At 44.4% G+C, this 16,685-nt stretch overlaps 1 protein-coding gene across 1 annotated transcript; it reads left to right on the top strand.

The window, feature by feature from the left end:
- The first annotated feature begins 13,423 nt into the window (after window positions 1-13,423).
- On the top strand, window positions 13,424-13,819 carry TNP1 (transition protein 1). Its single transcript, XM_036085285.2, has 2 exons — window positions 13,424-13,562; window positions 13,791-13,819. Exons 1-2 carry the CDS (start codon window positions 13,424-13,426, stop codon window positions 13,817-13,819), a joined length of 168 nt encoding a protein of 55 aa, XP_035941178.1.
- The last annotated feature ends 2,866 nt before the right edge of the window (window positions 13,820-16,685 follow it).

Genomic DNA, 16,685 nt, shown 5'->3' with positions numbered 1-16,685 from the left:
CTTCATACAGGACTTTCATCAATAAATATTTAATGCCTTAGACACTAAGATTCAAAGATCTTGCACTTAATTTCAGTCTTGGGGCACCTGGTAGGCAGGTCTCCCTGTGCTGCTACTTTGACTCTAGACTATAAGCTCTTCAGTAACACATGCATGTGGACAAGGCCAGGTTTTATGTAAATCTGGAAAAATGGTGAATCTGGGACCAGGATGAATTAGGAAAGGCTACGGACTTCCTTTGCTTTTGCCTTCTCTCCAAGACTACACCAGTGTATGCCAAACATGTGACTACTGCACATTATTACAAGATATAGTAAAGCATTATGACAGGGTACCACCACAAGACAGAGCTATGGCATATTACTACAGGGCACCACTGCAAAATATACTTGGTTATATTACTGTGGGGTACCACTGCAAGGTATACTTCTATCTAATGTTATAACTAACATGTTACCGCATGTTATATCTAGTGATATAACATTATTGCAGGATGCCTCTCTTCCTGGGCCCAGAGACACCTGCCATAACATCTTGAAACTATAATTTCTCCCCACCCCTATGCCAAGACCAAATGTACCAACCAAGAGCAAACTGACCATCAGAGAAACCCATGTTCCATCAGGAACAAGCTCATCAATATCTAGAAAATATGACAAAACCTAGGGACCTGCCTAAGTCGGCTGAACAATAGTTTCTGCATCTTTCAGGTTGCAAAGAAGATAGGAGAATTGGGTTTTGAGGCCTCAAGCTTATAGATCAGCTTTGGTCTGGCTGGCATATGATTTTTAAAGATTGCAGAACTTTTTCAATTTAAGGGTAATGTGTTGAGGGTAGGAGATGATGTGGTACCTTTATAGGAATTATACAAGGTTTTCCACACAGCTTATCAGAATTATTTGACCCCAAGGGTCCCAAGACTGCATTGTATCTAGAGTACACATTCAGAAGAAGCTTGAGGATGTTGTCCTTTAAAAAGTTCCAAATACACATATGCCATTCTAGGCCCTTCCTCACATTTACAATTCCTGGGCTCTGTGTTGATGTGACCTGAACTTGTTTTTAGAAAAACGGGCATCTTCATTACTAATTACCAACAAATGAAGCTAGAAGTATAAGCTGATGATCTGTTTATGAGTTTTCTGGTGGTTGTACTCCAGCCCAGCCAGCTTCAAAGGTCTATCATTCTATCAAACCACGTTAAGTTCTTTTCATATCCAGAAAGCATCTCAACCTATCCCAAGCCAAAACCCAATCATACATTTCATTAGCGAGCCTCTTAAACAGGAACTCCATATTTCCCTCTTACTCACTTGATTATCCCTTTACCTATTATACCCCATTTCTACCGTTAACATGAAAGAAGGCGGGGGTACTCCAGGTTATCACAGGCCACTCTTCAGCTAAACAAAAACACACAAAACACATTCGTCAGTGAAAGGAGAGAGATTTTACTTAGAGACCCTGGGGCAGAGATGTAAAATCAAAGATGATCATGGTGGTCTTGGGCCTGGACCAAAAGAGGCTTTTCTTTTTGCTGGCCATGGGAGAAAACATGACATGGAAAAACATGATGTCAAGCAGTGTCTTCAACCAGAGCATTGGCTTATGCTGCCGACTAAGGAAACAAGAATGAAAAAACATAAGATTTACACTCAGAAAACCCATGTATTTTTTTTATATAGGGAGCTTCTAAGCTCAATTTCTCAGGTTTCATGAGACATAAGGCCAAAGGGTTTGAGAAACCCACCTGAAAAAAAGTAGGCCCAAGGGTTATGTCAACCTCTCTACTGAATGGAAAGATTTGAGGGAGGCTCTAGTATAAAAAAGGCAAGTAATGAATGCAGAAAGTCTGTTTTTTTGCAGGACAAGGGGGAGAGTGGGGGAGAGCTGGGGTTTTGCAGGAAGCTGGGAGGCCAGGAAAGAGTTGGAGAGAGTCTCTGGAAGGCAAATGGAGAGCTTTGCTTTGACAAAGGCATGACATTTTGGAACACCTGCAACCTAGGATGACAGTTCCTCAAGTCTGAGAGTCCCCTTTTGTAATCAGAAAATGTCATCAATACCTTGTCTTCCTGTTCTTTTTCTGGCATAACTTCTTTGATTTTTTTCTCTGTAGTAAATCCGTCAGATGGCATACTGAACACTTACATCTATAGTACTTCACCATCTTCTTACATTTCCCAGTTCTGGCCAGCAGCAGAGATCTTGTTGCCACGACAGCCTCTGTCTGCTGCCCCCTTCCCCCACCCCAGGTCTATTGATCCAAAGCAGCATCCCCATCACTCCTTTTATATACAGAGACAAGTGGCCATGACATGGGAGCTCCTGGTAAAAGGACCTGATGATTGGTGATGCCTTGTCACAATGGCTGAAAATCAACAGAAGAGCTTGGTTGGGTGGTTGGGGAGTACTGAGACAAAATCAAGAAAGTACCTATTAGGACTGCTAGAATCAGCTGGCTGCCCATCAGTGTAGCCCATACGAACCACCCTGGAGGATACAAACCAAGTAAAATTGTCCTGACCTTTCAGACCCAGTATCTTCAAAGCTTTTATTGGCTGGCACATTTAGGTATGCATTCCTGGTCCCATCATCTTATTTCTAGAAAGAGCTCTTTTTATAAGGATTTGAACAATATGGACATTTTTAAATGAATGTATTGAGGTATAATTGACATACAATAAACTGCACATATTTCAAATGTATAATTTGATAAGTTTTGACATAGGTATACACCCATAAATATATCTACACAAATCGAGATAATAAGCATATCCTCCAGTCCCAAAAGTTTCCCTGTGACCCTTTGTAATCTCTCCCTCCTGCCCCTCCCCAGCCCCAACAATGTGGAGTTCAAAGCTCTAGTCCAACATATCTTGGTAATCTACGACCCCTGCCCTATCCCCCAGAGCCTCACAGAGATACAGCTTCAGCCTCAAAAAGATCAGTGTCTGGGAAGAGAAGATATGTATACAAAAAAATTCTGGACAGAATCTGGTAAATGATGTAAAATGTACCCAAAAGGTGAAGAGTTCATTAAAGAAATAATTATACAATTTGGGACCTTGCTTTGAGTTTTGAAAGACATATAAGAATTTAATAAGGAAAGATGCTAAAATATAACAGTTCAACTAAGACACTGAATTTCCCATGAACACCTGTACATTTCTACATTTCAAATAACCCAACTTAGCTGGAACAGCAGAGGTTCCCTGAGGGTGAGAACAGAAGACATGGCTAGAAAGCAAGGTTGAGGTTGAGAGGACAGATATGAAACCTCGTAGGGCAGTAAAGAGTTTCCCAAACATTTTGAACAAGAGTGACATGATTAGTCTTGCTTTAGGAAGTTTATTTGGACAACAGTTGGCATGAAAACAGAGATTCAAGTAGCTTCAGTAATAATATAATCCAAAAGTAACAAGGATAGGTCAAGGGCTGCCACCCCAGCACATGAAAATGTCAGCATCATGAAGGAAGACTCAACATGGACAATAAAGGAGAGGGAAGAGTGCAGGAACACACTTGGATGATTGTTGGGTGGTGCCAGAAGGCAAAGACTGGCCAGGAGTCCCCAAGACATAAGTCATCTCCTCTTTTCCTTTAAAACCTGATTTCAAGCACTCTTCCTGAACCATGGTTCACCCTCTCCAAGAGGATCCATCTCGTGTGGGGGCAAGGGAGGTGATAATCCAAGCACCTCCCACAGTCCCTCTCTAATTTCCTATCTCTTGAACACTCTAGGAGGCAAGGAATTATACAGTACTCTTGTTCTTCTTTTAATGTAAGACCTAAGGTTTTAATCCCAGGGAATGTAACAAAGGTTGGAAAGAGAGAAAGAGAGAGAAGAAAGAGAGGGACATAGAGTTATATTTTAACAACCTATGTACACATTTGTGAAGTTGAGTTTAATTTATTCTATGTCCTCTTTCATCAAAAGTTACTAACAATCCAGCTGTTTCCACACCCATAGAATTCAGATCTTTGAACTAAAAGTACTAGAGTCAATGATGATATTATGTCCTACAGATGGTTTGATAGAACAACTGATTTATTCATCCAAATTTGTATTGAGGATCTGCGGTTGCCTCTGGGTTTGTGTGTTTCTGTGCTCTTTCCTATGAATTCATGGTGGCATGGGTCAGAGTGAGGAATGGGCAGAAAGGAAGTAATGGAGCCATGTTTGTGAGATCCCAAATTATGACTAAAATATGCCTGAGAACTCACCAGCCTAGGTACATATCAACATGGATCCCCCTTTCTTGTACACACCAAATGCCTGAATAAATCTTCACTTTGTGAATAGGATATCTTTATTCAAGAACTTCGTTTTGATAAATAATAGCAATCCACCTCTCAATTGGCAAGGATTTACTGACCATCTCTTGAGTGCCTATCTTTGTGCTCAATATTTTTTAAAAATGTAAAATATGTCTTACATGAGAAATTATTCTAGTTTCTTACACAAAAACAACTCAGCTCCTCCATTTATTAGCTGCAGGGTCTTGGACAAGTTACCCAAACCCTCTGGTCCTGGAACACAGCAATAATAGTACCAACTTCACAGAGTTGATGTAAGGATTACATAAATAGGTTAATATCTCTAGAGTACTTACCATATTCCTGGCACTGTTCCAAGCACAAGCTATTATCTTGGCTCTGTACTCCCAGAGTGTAAGGTGCCTGAAGGAAGACACAAAGGTGAAATAATAAGGACCAGTCAAGACTGGATGTCCATCTCAAACTGCAGACTTATCTATCTCTAAAGGAGGAGGTTGAGGTTAAGTAGGGGTGAAGGACACATGGGTAAAGTGAGTCTGGAAGAACTTTCTATGTCAGAGCAATAGTGGTTGAATAAAACCTCCTTTTTAGAGAAGCTTGGCTGTGAAGCAAAGGAGAGGGTGGTTGCTAGAGAGAGGCTTACCTTCTTCTGCTTGAAAACAACCTCCACTCCCCACTACCTCACCTCCTGTCTCTCCTCTACCCACTGCACTCCTGACCACACCCTTTACTCCGTCTCTGCAGGAACCTAAGTGTCACATGCTCTACAGAGCCAAATAAGGTAGGACTGAAAAATGAGATGAGGTTCCTCCAGTGATCTGCACAGTGCCTGGCACTCAATAGGTCCCCAGTGAGTGTTATGGCACCCCACATCTGGCGCTTCCATGTTTGAACTGTTACTTTGCAACCTCACTCTTTCCTGAGTTTTATTCTGCTCTCTGTCTCCTTCCTCAGCTGCCTCCCCTGAAATGCCTAAAGATTGATGATGAATCCCATAATTTTGTCCCTAGACCATCTCCTACTCTTGTAGATTCAACTACACAAAACTCTACTTTGCCAATGCTCAGCTCTACATCACCAGCCCCATTGTTCTTCTGAACTAGTTACCTATGTCTCATTTGTCCACTCAACACATAGTAGTGGACTTTGGGTCTGTCCAGTAGACATCTGTGCAAAACTAAAACCAGTACTCTCTGTCCAAATGTAGGTGCTGCTCTAGTATCTACTGGTGGTTATTCAGTCAGGACAGAAGTCTAGGATTCAAACTTTCCCTTCATAGCTCTTTCCCTTCCTCTCCTCAGTCACCTCAGTGTTTTATAATCCACCCCTTCTTCTCCAACCTCATTACTGACTTGGGTCAGTGTACTCTGGGTTTTAATATTCAAGTCTTTTGTCCATATTTCTCTTCTTGGTAAACATTAAGTATATGTTACCCTCTAGGTGATTAAACTCCCTGCCTCTATCTACCATGGCAGCAAATACATGAGGAGACACTGTGCAGAAGCACTAAATTAAGTAGATGCGGATTTAATTCCTCCTCTGCTATTTAGTATTTATGTGTCCTTGAGCAATTTCCTGAAGCTTATAAGGAAGTAATTTCCAACTGGGCATTTAGTTTCCTCATTAGTAAAATAATAGGATTGCTATTAAGTCCCTGTCCTTCTGGCTTTAACTAAAAGAAGATTTTTAATACCAGAGAAATGAAATAATCTGTCCAAGTTTAGTAGGTCTAGAGGCTTGGATCCAGAAAATCAGTCTGACTAAATGTTGAAGGAAATCATCTCAAGTCCTACTGCTCAGCCCTTCTCCTATAGGTTTGGTCGCTGATCTCATATAGACTTTGTGACATACCAGAGTGGGGAAGTCCAAGGCCACAGTGGCCTGTTTTCTTAGATGCTCCCCCCATGCCCCATCTCAAGGCTCAGAAAACCATTTTCAGGTAAATAACCAGAAAACCCATGTTGGGATTCTAACATTTACCATGACTGAGTGCAGCTACCCTAGGATATAGCAATGTTGCCCATCCCTTAGGACTCAGAGGATTTTCTTCAGGAGCATAGAAAAATGAACCACCAAGGAGAGAATGGGGGAGGAAGAGGAAAGCAACTGGCAAGTTCTTGAGTGTGTGGACCTGAGGGAATTTAGGAGGAGTAAAGGGAGCAGTTGGAGGATATGTAATAGGAGGGGAGAGAGGAGGTGGTGATGGAGGCATTACTGAAGAGGCTTCATTCATTCTCGGGCACATGGAGTGGCCTCGGTGAGAAGCAAGCCATTTATAAGTATTCATCAAGGCCCCATTATGAATAAGACGTTGACCAGCTCTCCTGGACTATAAAGATGAATTAGATAGAGATGCCTCAATCTGGATGTTTACCATTAGAAGTGCCTTAAGTAAGAAGGAACTTCAGAGGCTTACAAACAACCCTGTACTTGGGGGACCTGAGGCTTGGTTTATGCTCTGCTATCATCATCTGGAACGTATCTTTTAACAAGAGGCCAGTATAATCACCTTTCACTGGGTCCCGCAAATAATGTAACTTGTTCCAGAAAGACATGGCTTATGAGGAACAGGCATCACAGGAAGTTTCAAGTAAGCCAGGCCAAACCATAGCTAAAAGGGTAACAAAACCAGAAGGAAAAATCTGGAAAATGTCAAGTTGACTTTGTGTGCCCACCTGAAGAACATTCTGAGACCCTCCTACCCTAACCATGGAACTTTATAACCTCAATTTTGTCTTTGCTTCCTTACAGCATGGAAAAACTGCCCAGTACTATTGCAGGACAGTGCTCTATAGGGGATACAAATATTTCCACATGGTGATACAGTCCTTACCAAAACTCCAGAGCACCTCTGTGGCATTACTCTCCACATTTCCTCCCAGAACAAAAATAAGGCTGCCCATCATTGAGAATTTCTTGATCAATAAAATCTGATCACTGCAACACTCAAAGAATCTGCGTCTTTTGGTGGGGGGCATGGGGGAGAAGGAGGACATATTGAAAGTGAAGACTTTATTTTGAAGATTTCACTAGGCAGTCATCCCTGCTGTCCCAGCATAGGGTGTGTGAAGGGCAAAGTGTCACCAAAGTTTTGTGTTTTGGACCACAGAATTCCAGGATTTGTGAAAGAGTTACTTTGTTCTCCTTCTTTAATATAAATACAGCTAAACCTACTTTTCAAAATATGAGAATTCTGCCCAAAAGAACAATGCAGAAACCAAATAGGCCACAATTCTGTCAGACAAGCTTTCTTTGTCAGTTCCAATTTTCAAGATACACAAGAGGCAAAGTAAAATTGTTCTTCCAACATTTCTTCTCTCCTTCACCCTCATTGCTCACCACTAAGAGTAGGAAGTGGAGTTTCTTCACAGCAGGCCAAAGAGATATCATTGGATTGTGATGTTTTCTCTTGACCTAACTTTGGTCAGTAGAGTTATAATAGGCATTTATGCTAAAAACAATCCAGAAATACTGAGAGTCTCCTCTGGCCAATGTACTCTACCAACACGTTCGTCACAATGCCTTACAATCAAGTATAAAGGTATTGACCCTTGGCTGTGGCAACAGTCTGTCACTCTGGTCCTTGGCCCCTTTTGGTGACAACTCTTCTCCCTTTCATAGGGCAGGTACCCTCAAACTCAGTGACATGATGGTGCTTGGCGGGTGGGATGATTTGAAGAGCGCAAGGGCCCCCGGCATGTGGGTCACAGAAAATGAAGGGTGAAGGGAAAAGCAGAGAAAGAGCACAGAAAGAAAGAAAAAAAAAGCCATAAATCTCAACAGTAGTGCCTCATGGCACAGTGGCAAAAATCCTGGCCTGGAGATGGGGAGATCGGGGCTTGGGATCTAAGTTTGCCTATAATTTGTGACTTTGACCAAGTTACCCTTCATCCCCAAACCTATTTATTATGAAACTGTTCTCTAGCAACCCTACCAACTCAAAGTTCCTTACTCCAGTTGGTAGATGGATAAAACACATTTGTTCCTAAAGACCACATGAAGCCAAATGATTGAATATGTGTGATATTTTCATACCATAACACCCCCTTTCTATTCTGAGGCCACAGCCCTGTTTTTGCCTTATGGCTTCAGGGAACTGTATCCCCAGTGCATTCCAGCAAGGGACAGCTTCTTCTTCACTACGGTATAGACAGCGTCATATGGTCAGCGGGGTCAGGGGAGTAGTTAATGTGGAAACTTTATTTGGAAGCTTCTGAAGCATAAAATTTGGATTTACTTTGTGTACTATTACAGCATGTGGCCTTATCATTAGTAGTTACAAAAGGAATGGATGTATTCAAATAACTTTTTGTAAGTTCAAAAATAACAGCAAAAACAAAACTTTGAATTCTCTCCAAGCGAGAATTTCAAATTTGTGCAGAAGACCTCCAAATTCACACTCTACATCTAAGAACTCACTATGTCCTCTGACCAGTACTCCGTCTTCCTTCAGTATTAGATTCCTTCACTGTGATCCTAGCAGCACATGTAAGAGAGAAAAGGCAAACAGATAGAGAGTGAAGGCTACATCTACTCCAGCAGGGAAGGCAGTAAGGAGCAGTGGGCAGTCTCTGGCATGGGAATCAGCAATTCTGGGTCTAACCATGGCTCTTGCACTGCCAGGATGCAGCCCTTGGACAAGCTTCTTGGTCACCAAAAGGAGGGGGTCCAGGTGACTCCTGAGGAACCTCCCAGGGCCGCTGGTCTTATGATGTGTCTCCTGCCTTTTCGCAGCCCAAACTCTCTCTTCCTGGAAAACAGAAATCGTTTACGGAAAAACAGTTTGGGAAAGCAGACAAAAAGGATGGGAAAGGAGCCTGAAGGACAAATGGGAAAGAATCCCAACAAATCTTCAGGCAGAACCCAGACATCCTCAGAACCAAGATGCTTCCTTGTTTCCCAGAACTAGATTGAAAGAGGCAAGTGGAGTTGAGGTCCCTCCTTCCTTGGCTTTGGGCTCTGGTTTCTCTTTATTCCCTACTGGAGACATCAGATGAGTCCTGAGCTCAGAAACCTCTGCCCCTGGTGAGACCCCTCTCTCAGCAGCTTTTTCATCCCATAGCCTGCTCCTGAGCCCCCTTCGCCTGCCCAACAGCAGCGGCAGCAGCAAGAGCAAGAGCAAAGAAGACAGGGCGTGCATGTGAACAGGATAGAAGGTCCCCACTTCCCAGCTGAGGTCAACATCTGGAGAGACTTAGGTTTTAGAGAGGGATTCAGACTGAGTCATCGGCATGTGTAAGGACTGTCATCAACTTTTGCATTTTCCTTCTTAATAAGCCCCAATTCCCGGCCTGCTGGAGAGATCCAACCCTGGGAAGACATCTATTGGACTAACTAGGAAAATTAATGGAGTGAGTTTGAATTGGAGAGGTGAGATGGGACTCCAGTAGAGATTTGACTTCCAAAACAGTGATGCCCAAATCTCCTGCCTCTTCCTAACCTAAGAGAGGGGCCATTGGGAATGCTGTCTTCCAGCCTCTTCCCCAGAGTACCACTTTGGCCATCTTTCTGGGAGATAAAGACTATTATTCTGTTTATCCACCTGTTTTCAGGCAAGATAACACTCAGCCCCAAGAGAGAGAGGGCTGATAGCTCCTCTTCTAAAAAGACAAGGACTTCAGTTCTCTCTCCATGTCCCCTTAGCAATATCAGAAAATATCCATTTCCTTGCATCAAGAGAAACAAAACTAAGACCCACCAGGGAAGCCAAAGTATGGAGGAAATCGTTTTATTGGGCAACTCTGTTACTCCTGTGCTGGATTATTTGAAGGAGCTCATGTAACCACTCTGTGCCTCAGTTTCATCATGCAAAAAAGAAGAAGAAGAAGAAAGAAAAAGAGCAGAATTAGAGATAAGAAGACAGTCAGCAGACTGGATTCACAAACAGTTCTCAAAAAAAGGTTGGCTCCGGGTCCGCTAAAGGTCAGGAGTGAACTCATTGTGCTCTATCTAAATTGCCCTTGGCTCAAGCAACACTGGAGCAGAAATGGAAAGAGAAACAGAGACGGGCAGCAGGGCGCATTGCTCAACCCTGCTCCGTCCTCACTCCAGGAGGCCTAAGCGAGAAGCCAACCCAAATACCCACAGCCCCAGCCCTGACTGGCATGCAAGTGTCTCCCCCCACACTGGGCTCTCTGCTGCTGGAGTTTCTCAGCATGGGTGTCTGAAACCAAACTCCTTAATCCTAGGCGAAAGGGGACTCTGTTTGTTCATCAGTTCTCAAGTCTGGCTGCCTTATTCCCTGTGACCTCAGCTTCCCATGGGCAGAGTGGATCTTTGGGGATAGGTTGGACTTGGGGCAGTGGGGAGAGAAATACTATCCAGTCTCCAGGACCATCCAGAAAATGTCTTTCCAACTAAAGAGGCCAGTTCCTCTGCAAATGCTTTAGTCAGCAGGCTCAGGAGCAACGGGGCCTATGATGGAGACAATGTCTTTTTGACCCTTCCCTGTCTAGAAATGCTCCTATGTGGTATCCAGAGTCATTCTGTGTCTTACTGTCTGTCCTCATTATACTCAAGGAGTGAGAATGAATGAATGTTTATTGACCAACTACCGTGGACTATGTCAGTGTCCATGGAAAATGGGGTAGAAATAAAAAATACAACCCCTAACTACAAGGTGCCTGCCGCAAAAGTCAGATAATGTCAGAGATCACCTAACCCAACCAGTTTATTTACAAAATAAAGGAGCTGAAGTCCAGAGAAGTGATACTTAGGGCACAGTCAAGACAAGAACCAAGACACACTGCCTCCTCTTGAGATCAGATTCTTGCACACTACACAGCAATGTGGGCATGGAACAGGGTGTCACACACTTAGGTTTGGTTGACTTTGAGAACACTATTAAGGACCATGAGCATGGGAAAATTATAAAGAACAATGAAAATCTAAAAAGTCAAGGAAGGCTTCCTTGGACAGGTGGGACAAAATGGGGAGGATTTAGTAAGAAAAATCGAAGGACTTTTTATTTATTCAACCCTTCTTGGGCCCTTCTTAGGCTCCTGCTCTGTGGCAGGATTGTTCAAGGCCTCGAGAACATAGAGCAACAAACACAATTTTTAAACTTCTGCTTTCACAGAACTTGCTTGTAGGAGGAACAAGGCTGGAGTGTACAGGAAAGTCCCAGGATACAAAAAGGTAAGGTTGCAGCCTGTTTCCTGGAGCTCCTCCCTCTTTGAGTGAATCAAGGTCTCCAACAGAACCCACCTGGAAACAGGATAATGGAAAGTATCACTTATGATGGCTTTTCAAGGAATCTAGGTTTCAAAACATGACTTGTCATTTTACCTATAGACATCAGAAATGCCGAAAGTGGAACTTGAACTAGTTCTCTTTTCTATTCAACCAACTTTTGCTAAAAACCTGATGCATGCAAGGTGCTTGGTTCTTATTTTTTTTTAAGATCTTATTTATTTATTTGAGAGAGAGACTGAGAGAGATAACATGAGAGGGGGTAGGGTCAGAGGGAGAAGCAGACTCCCTGCTGAGCAGGGAGCCTGATGCGGGACTTGATCCCGGGACTCTAGGATCATGACCTGAGCCAAAGGCAGTTGCATAACCAACTGAGCCACCCAGGTGCCCAAGGTGCTTGGTTCTTGAATGAAGATGATGGTAGGGGAGAAAGAAGGAGGGACAGAAAGAGGAAGTAATGACCAAGTTCTACTGAAATGTTTTTCGAAGGACTGAATATAAGGTATGAAGGAGGAAGAAGAAAAGGTTGGCTGTTGAATCTTGCTGGGGAAGTTGAAGACGGTGGATATCTCCAGCTCATGCTTCCACTTGGAGCTCCACACCCATGAACCCAGCAATCATGCAATATCTCTATTTTGAAATCTCAAAGTCATCTCAAACCCGAAATGTTTTAAACCAAAATGCATGATGATCACTGTCCCCATGCCTTGCCTTTATCCTGGGGAGTGGCACAAGCATCCAGATAGCTATATTACACAGAAAAGCCACACCTTCTACACCTTCTGCTGTCACCAACCAAAGCCAGTCCATCTATCACCAAGTTTGTATCTCCTGTCCACATCTCTACATCCTGATCAACACAATTTCTGGCCCAGGCCTGATACATTATCAAATATTTCTCTTTCCTGAACCACTACTATTGGCACTAGAGTCTCCCTTTATTCACTCTACATCCCCATCAATCCACCTTCCACCCAGCAGTCTCTAATCTTGTCATATTATGCATGTAAACATTTTTCCATGGCTTCCCAATGCCCGTGAGCCTAGTCTGGTCTCTGCTTCTCTCTCCAACCTCATCCTGCACCATGTCAAAATGTAATTATCCTGCACCCTGTTGGGAAGTAATTATTTACTGATTTGTGTCAATTTCTGATGGCTCTCTCCCTGATGAAGCTGAAAGCCACCATGAAAACAGGTCTATATCTGGTTTTATCCATAACCATTTTTCTAGCAGCTAAGTGCATAGCATATACTAGGTGATCAATAAGTATTTGAGACTGAATATTTTTTAAATGGTGAAGCCAATGGTTCTCAACAGAGGGTGATTGTACCCCTCCCACAAGTCAATGTTTGGAAACACTTTTAGTTGTCACAGCTACTGGCATCTATGGGTAGAGGTCAGGGATACTGCCGAACATCCTCCGATGCACAGGACAGTCCCACAAAATTATTCACCCCATAGTGTCATGGTTAAATGAAAGAGAAGGAATATTTATATTTTGCTCATATTGAATTGGGTTTCCTAGAGTTACATCCTTACAGAAATACATTTGTGATCTCCCAGTGCCATAAGAGAGATTTAAACACACATGCATGTACCCACATTCAACAGCCATTAAATTTCCTACAGGCAGGAGATACCTATTCTAATAGTATCTTATACTCCCCAGATGCCTGGCACAGAGCTGAAATTGAATTGCTCAATAACACCTGTCTGGAAATTCTCATTTAGCATAAAAGGGGCCTCAAAATTGAGGGTAGCCTTGAGCTGCATTAGAGGGGCCACCTTATTTCTCATATATGACCAAAATGTAACAAAGGCCAGTGACATCACAGTGGAGCCCCACCCACCTGCTAAGCCACACCCCTTCACAGTCACAATGGCTAAGGCCTTAAATACCCAGACTCCTGGCCTCCGGGCCCTGCAAAGCCCCTCATTTTGGCAGAAATTACAATGTCGACCAGCCGCAAATTAAAGAGCCATGGCATGAGGAGGGGCAAGAACCGAGCTCCTCACAAGGGAGTGAAGAGAGGTGGCAGCAAAAGAAAATACCGGAAGGGCAGCCTAAAGAGTAGGAAACGGGGTGATGATGGTGAGTAGGGACCAGCAGGCGAGCAGGCGAGCAATCAGACATGGGGTACTCACCCCAGGGGCCCTCCCTCTTGGAGTTAGCTTTTCCAGGGCCCAGAATCTCATGGGAGCAGGTGGCAAAACCAATTTGAGAATTTCATTTCCAGTTCAATTCCTACGGGGGCAGGAAGAGGAGAATGGGGGTGTTCTAACCAGTGTCCCTGTTGCAAACATGTCCTTCCCTTAACAGCCAATCGCAATTACCGCTCCCACTTGTGATGCCACCTGGGGGCTCTGTCCTGGTGAACTTCATACAGCACCAGGCAGCAATGAGAGGATGACAGCCAGAGAAGAGCCTATCGTGTGGGTAAAATGCCAATTGTGACGAAATGAGGAATGTATATGTTGGCTGTTTCTCCTCAACATCTCAATAAAATTTTGAAAACTGAAAATGTTTCCTTTTTTGATCTTTTGGCTGGAAAATGGGCTTGGGCAGACTTGGGAAAGAATTGGCAGGTATGAAGCCACTCAACATGACCTTGGAAAATATCAAGAGTAATTTGTGCTGGACTCTCTCCCCATGTGCCCCAGCTCTGGCTGGGCACCATCACCACTCTCTGGTCTTGGTCTCTGCGTGTGATCTCCCTCCTCACTATGGAAAGGGACCAGTCTCTGTGTGCGATCTCCCTCCTCACTATGGAAAGGGATCAGAGAGGACACCTGGAAGAAATGCAGTCTTCAGTGCCAGTTAGGAGCCATAAGATCTAAATCCCTTCAGGGTTTATAACAAGGGACCCCGAACCAACCCCGAACCATGTGCTAAACTAAAGCTTAAAGACAGGTCCCAAGGATGGATATAGAATTCTCCATGCTAATTTATTTGTGTATGGGCAGGACTAGCAGACTCTTACAGATGGGGAGACACTTTGGGCTGAGACCCTTTGTCGGCAGGGATATGGCCTAGGCAATCCAGCTGGTGCAAGTCTGATGTCATAAATGAACCTTAGTCAGGTGTGAACCTTAGTCAGGTATGTCTGCAATTAGGAATTCCCTCAGTCTGAGAACTATCCTTAGCTGTAATCCTCACTCTACCTTGTTTATACCTCTGGCCAGGGATCCAACACCTCTTCTCAGCATCCATCCACCCACTCGGGATATTTTGCTTAAGGAGTGCCTCCTGTCACTGCAGAGGTAGTACCAGGGTGGCACAGGATGGAATTAAACCGGAGTCAAGCCACCCACTTGGGATCCTAAAGGGGAAGCAACCAGGAAAGGATATAAGAGGGAATGAGAGGAGCATGAGGTTGGGCATGAAGTTTTCACCCCCACTGGTTTCACCAACCAGTGAAACCACCACCAACTAATGGTTTCACCACCTGCTCCCATGTCTGAGTCGGTCAGATGATGGGAAGGGGACAAAGGCTGCAGGAAAAGTGCAGGCTGTGGAATAAATTGTCACCTAACCCTAGAGAATGCACACTGCTCCAGAGCAAAATCTTACCATCAGGCACGCAGACACTTCTAAGTCTTCAAACTTGTATTTCCCTCTAGTTTCCACTTTTGGGATATATATATTCCAAATATATATACTTCTGGAAAAAATATAAAATGTACTCCCTCATCTTCCACGGTTTTACCTCCTCTAATATTCCTTTTTTGTCTCTTTTCTAACCCTCTGGGTGTGCACAAAGCTGTGCTATCCCTAATCCGAAATGACTGGCTCTCACATTCTCTTGTGCCCTCTGGGAGTTCAGGCAAAGAAAGCCTGAGAGATCCTTGCAACATGTCAAGCTTTTGCTGTTCTGGATAGAAATAGAATTTATTGGGTTCTGAGGACACAGTAAGCCGGAGTTTGGGCGCCAGATGTTGAATAGAGACCAATATTCATGAGGAAGGGCAGTGCGGGACTGTGCTCAGAAAGGAGGGGGAAAAGCACCATCCATCAGAGACCCGGTTAGAGTTCCCACATGGGATTAAAGCCCTTCTATCCCCACCTGCTCAGGCAGACCTTGAAGCTAGTGTCCGCTGGAGGGGCTGCTTGCTGGGCCACATTGTGGCCCCTGCAATCTGGGTGGTGCACACCCGTGGTACCCTGCATTCCTCCCCAGCCCCCTTTCCCCACCTTCGGCCCCTACCCAGTGCCCAGCTCCCAGCCCTGCCACTGCCTGGCAGGCCACTGTGAGCCAGAAGCCTTCCAATGCCTCCCCGCACAGCTCACCCCTTTGCACCCGCCCACTGCCCTGTCTCATTGCTCTCACAAGGAGAAGTCAAGAGTCAGGAACCAACGAGAACAGCAATAATGCGGACCGCGTGAAATATGCTTGGTATGACCAGGAGGTCAGCCTGTGTCTGCCAGGATCCCGCAGGAAAGCAGTCCCTACAGAGGGCTCAAAGAAGGAGAGCCTTTTCTGAAGACACTGCTCACAGAGGCAAGACCTCTTGAGCCTAGCAACGGTGGCTCTGAAGGAACAGAAGAACAAAATAGTGTCACAGGAGAGCCCAGACTGTGTGTCTGGTGAGGGAACACAGGGAAGCAGATGGACCTCTGGGGAAGTGTTGGGGGAGGCCATGGCATCCTGTTCCTTTTAATTGTTGTCACAGACCAAAGTCACTGGAGAGAGGCCCCAGACCAAGTTCCTCAGGGCTCCCGAACCCTGGGCTTCAAAAGCCTGTCTTGACAGTGTTCTGCTCAGACAGAATGTTCAAATGCAATGTTGTATTTCAATGATTCTCTCTCAGCATTGAAACACTCTAACTGGTGAACAGCCTCGGGCTAGTCAGGGCAACCAGCCCCTTGCCTGGTGACTTCAGTCAGGTTGTGGAAGGAATAGCAGCCGCCCGGAAAACTCTGTTTTGCTGCAAGAACATTTTCCAGGCCCACATGCTGGAGATTTTCCAACACTAGTGTTGATTTAGTCCCTGCCCTCCAGGAACATTCATTCTGTCTCCCTGCTGACAGCTCCTTGCAAGCTCGGCACCCACCAGGCAGGCCTGCAGAGGTTAACCGGCACGGGGGTTTCTGACCATGTGACACTCAAAGATCGCACCCTCTAAGTGCTTTTGCTACATCACCCCAACCAAGGGGGACTTATGTTCCTCTCTCCAGTTGTTTCTGGAACGCCATGTCCTGAAGTCATCACTTACT

Source organism: Halichoerus grypus, chromosome 4 (genome assembly GCF_964656455.1).
Source record: "Halichoerus grypus chromosome 4, mHalGry1.hap1.1, whole genome shotgun sequence".
NCBI classification, from domain to species: Eukaryota; Metazoa; Chordata; class Mammalia; order Carnivora; family Phocidae; genus Halichoerus; species Halichoerus grypus.
Note: the sequence above shows the minus strand (reverse complement) of the source record. Positions and strands in the feature narration are given on the sequence as shown.

Excerpts from the sequence above, each read along its gene's own strand:
- TNP1 (XM_036085285.2), top strand. The coding sequence starts at position 13,424 with ATGTCGACCAGCCGCAAATTAAAGAGCCATGGCATGAGGAGGGGCAAG. Across the intron at positions 13,563-13,790 it reads TAGGAAACGGGGTGATGATG|CCAATCGCAATTACCGCTCC; the intron begins GTGAGTAGGGAC and ends TTCCCTTAACAG.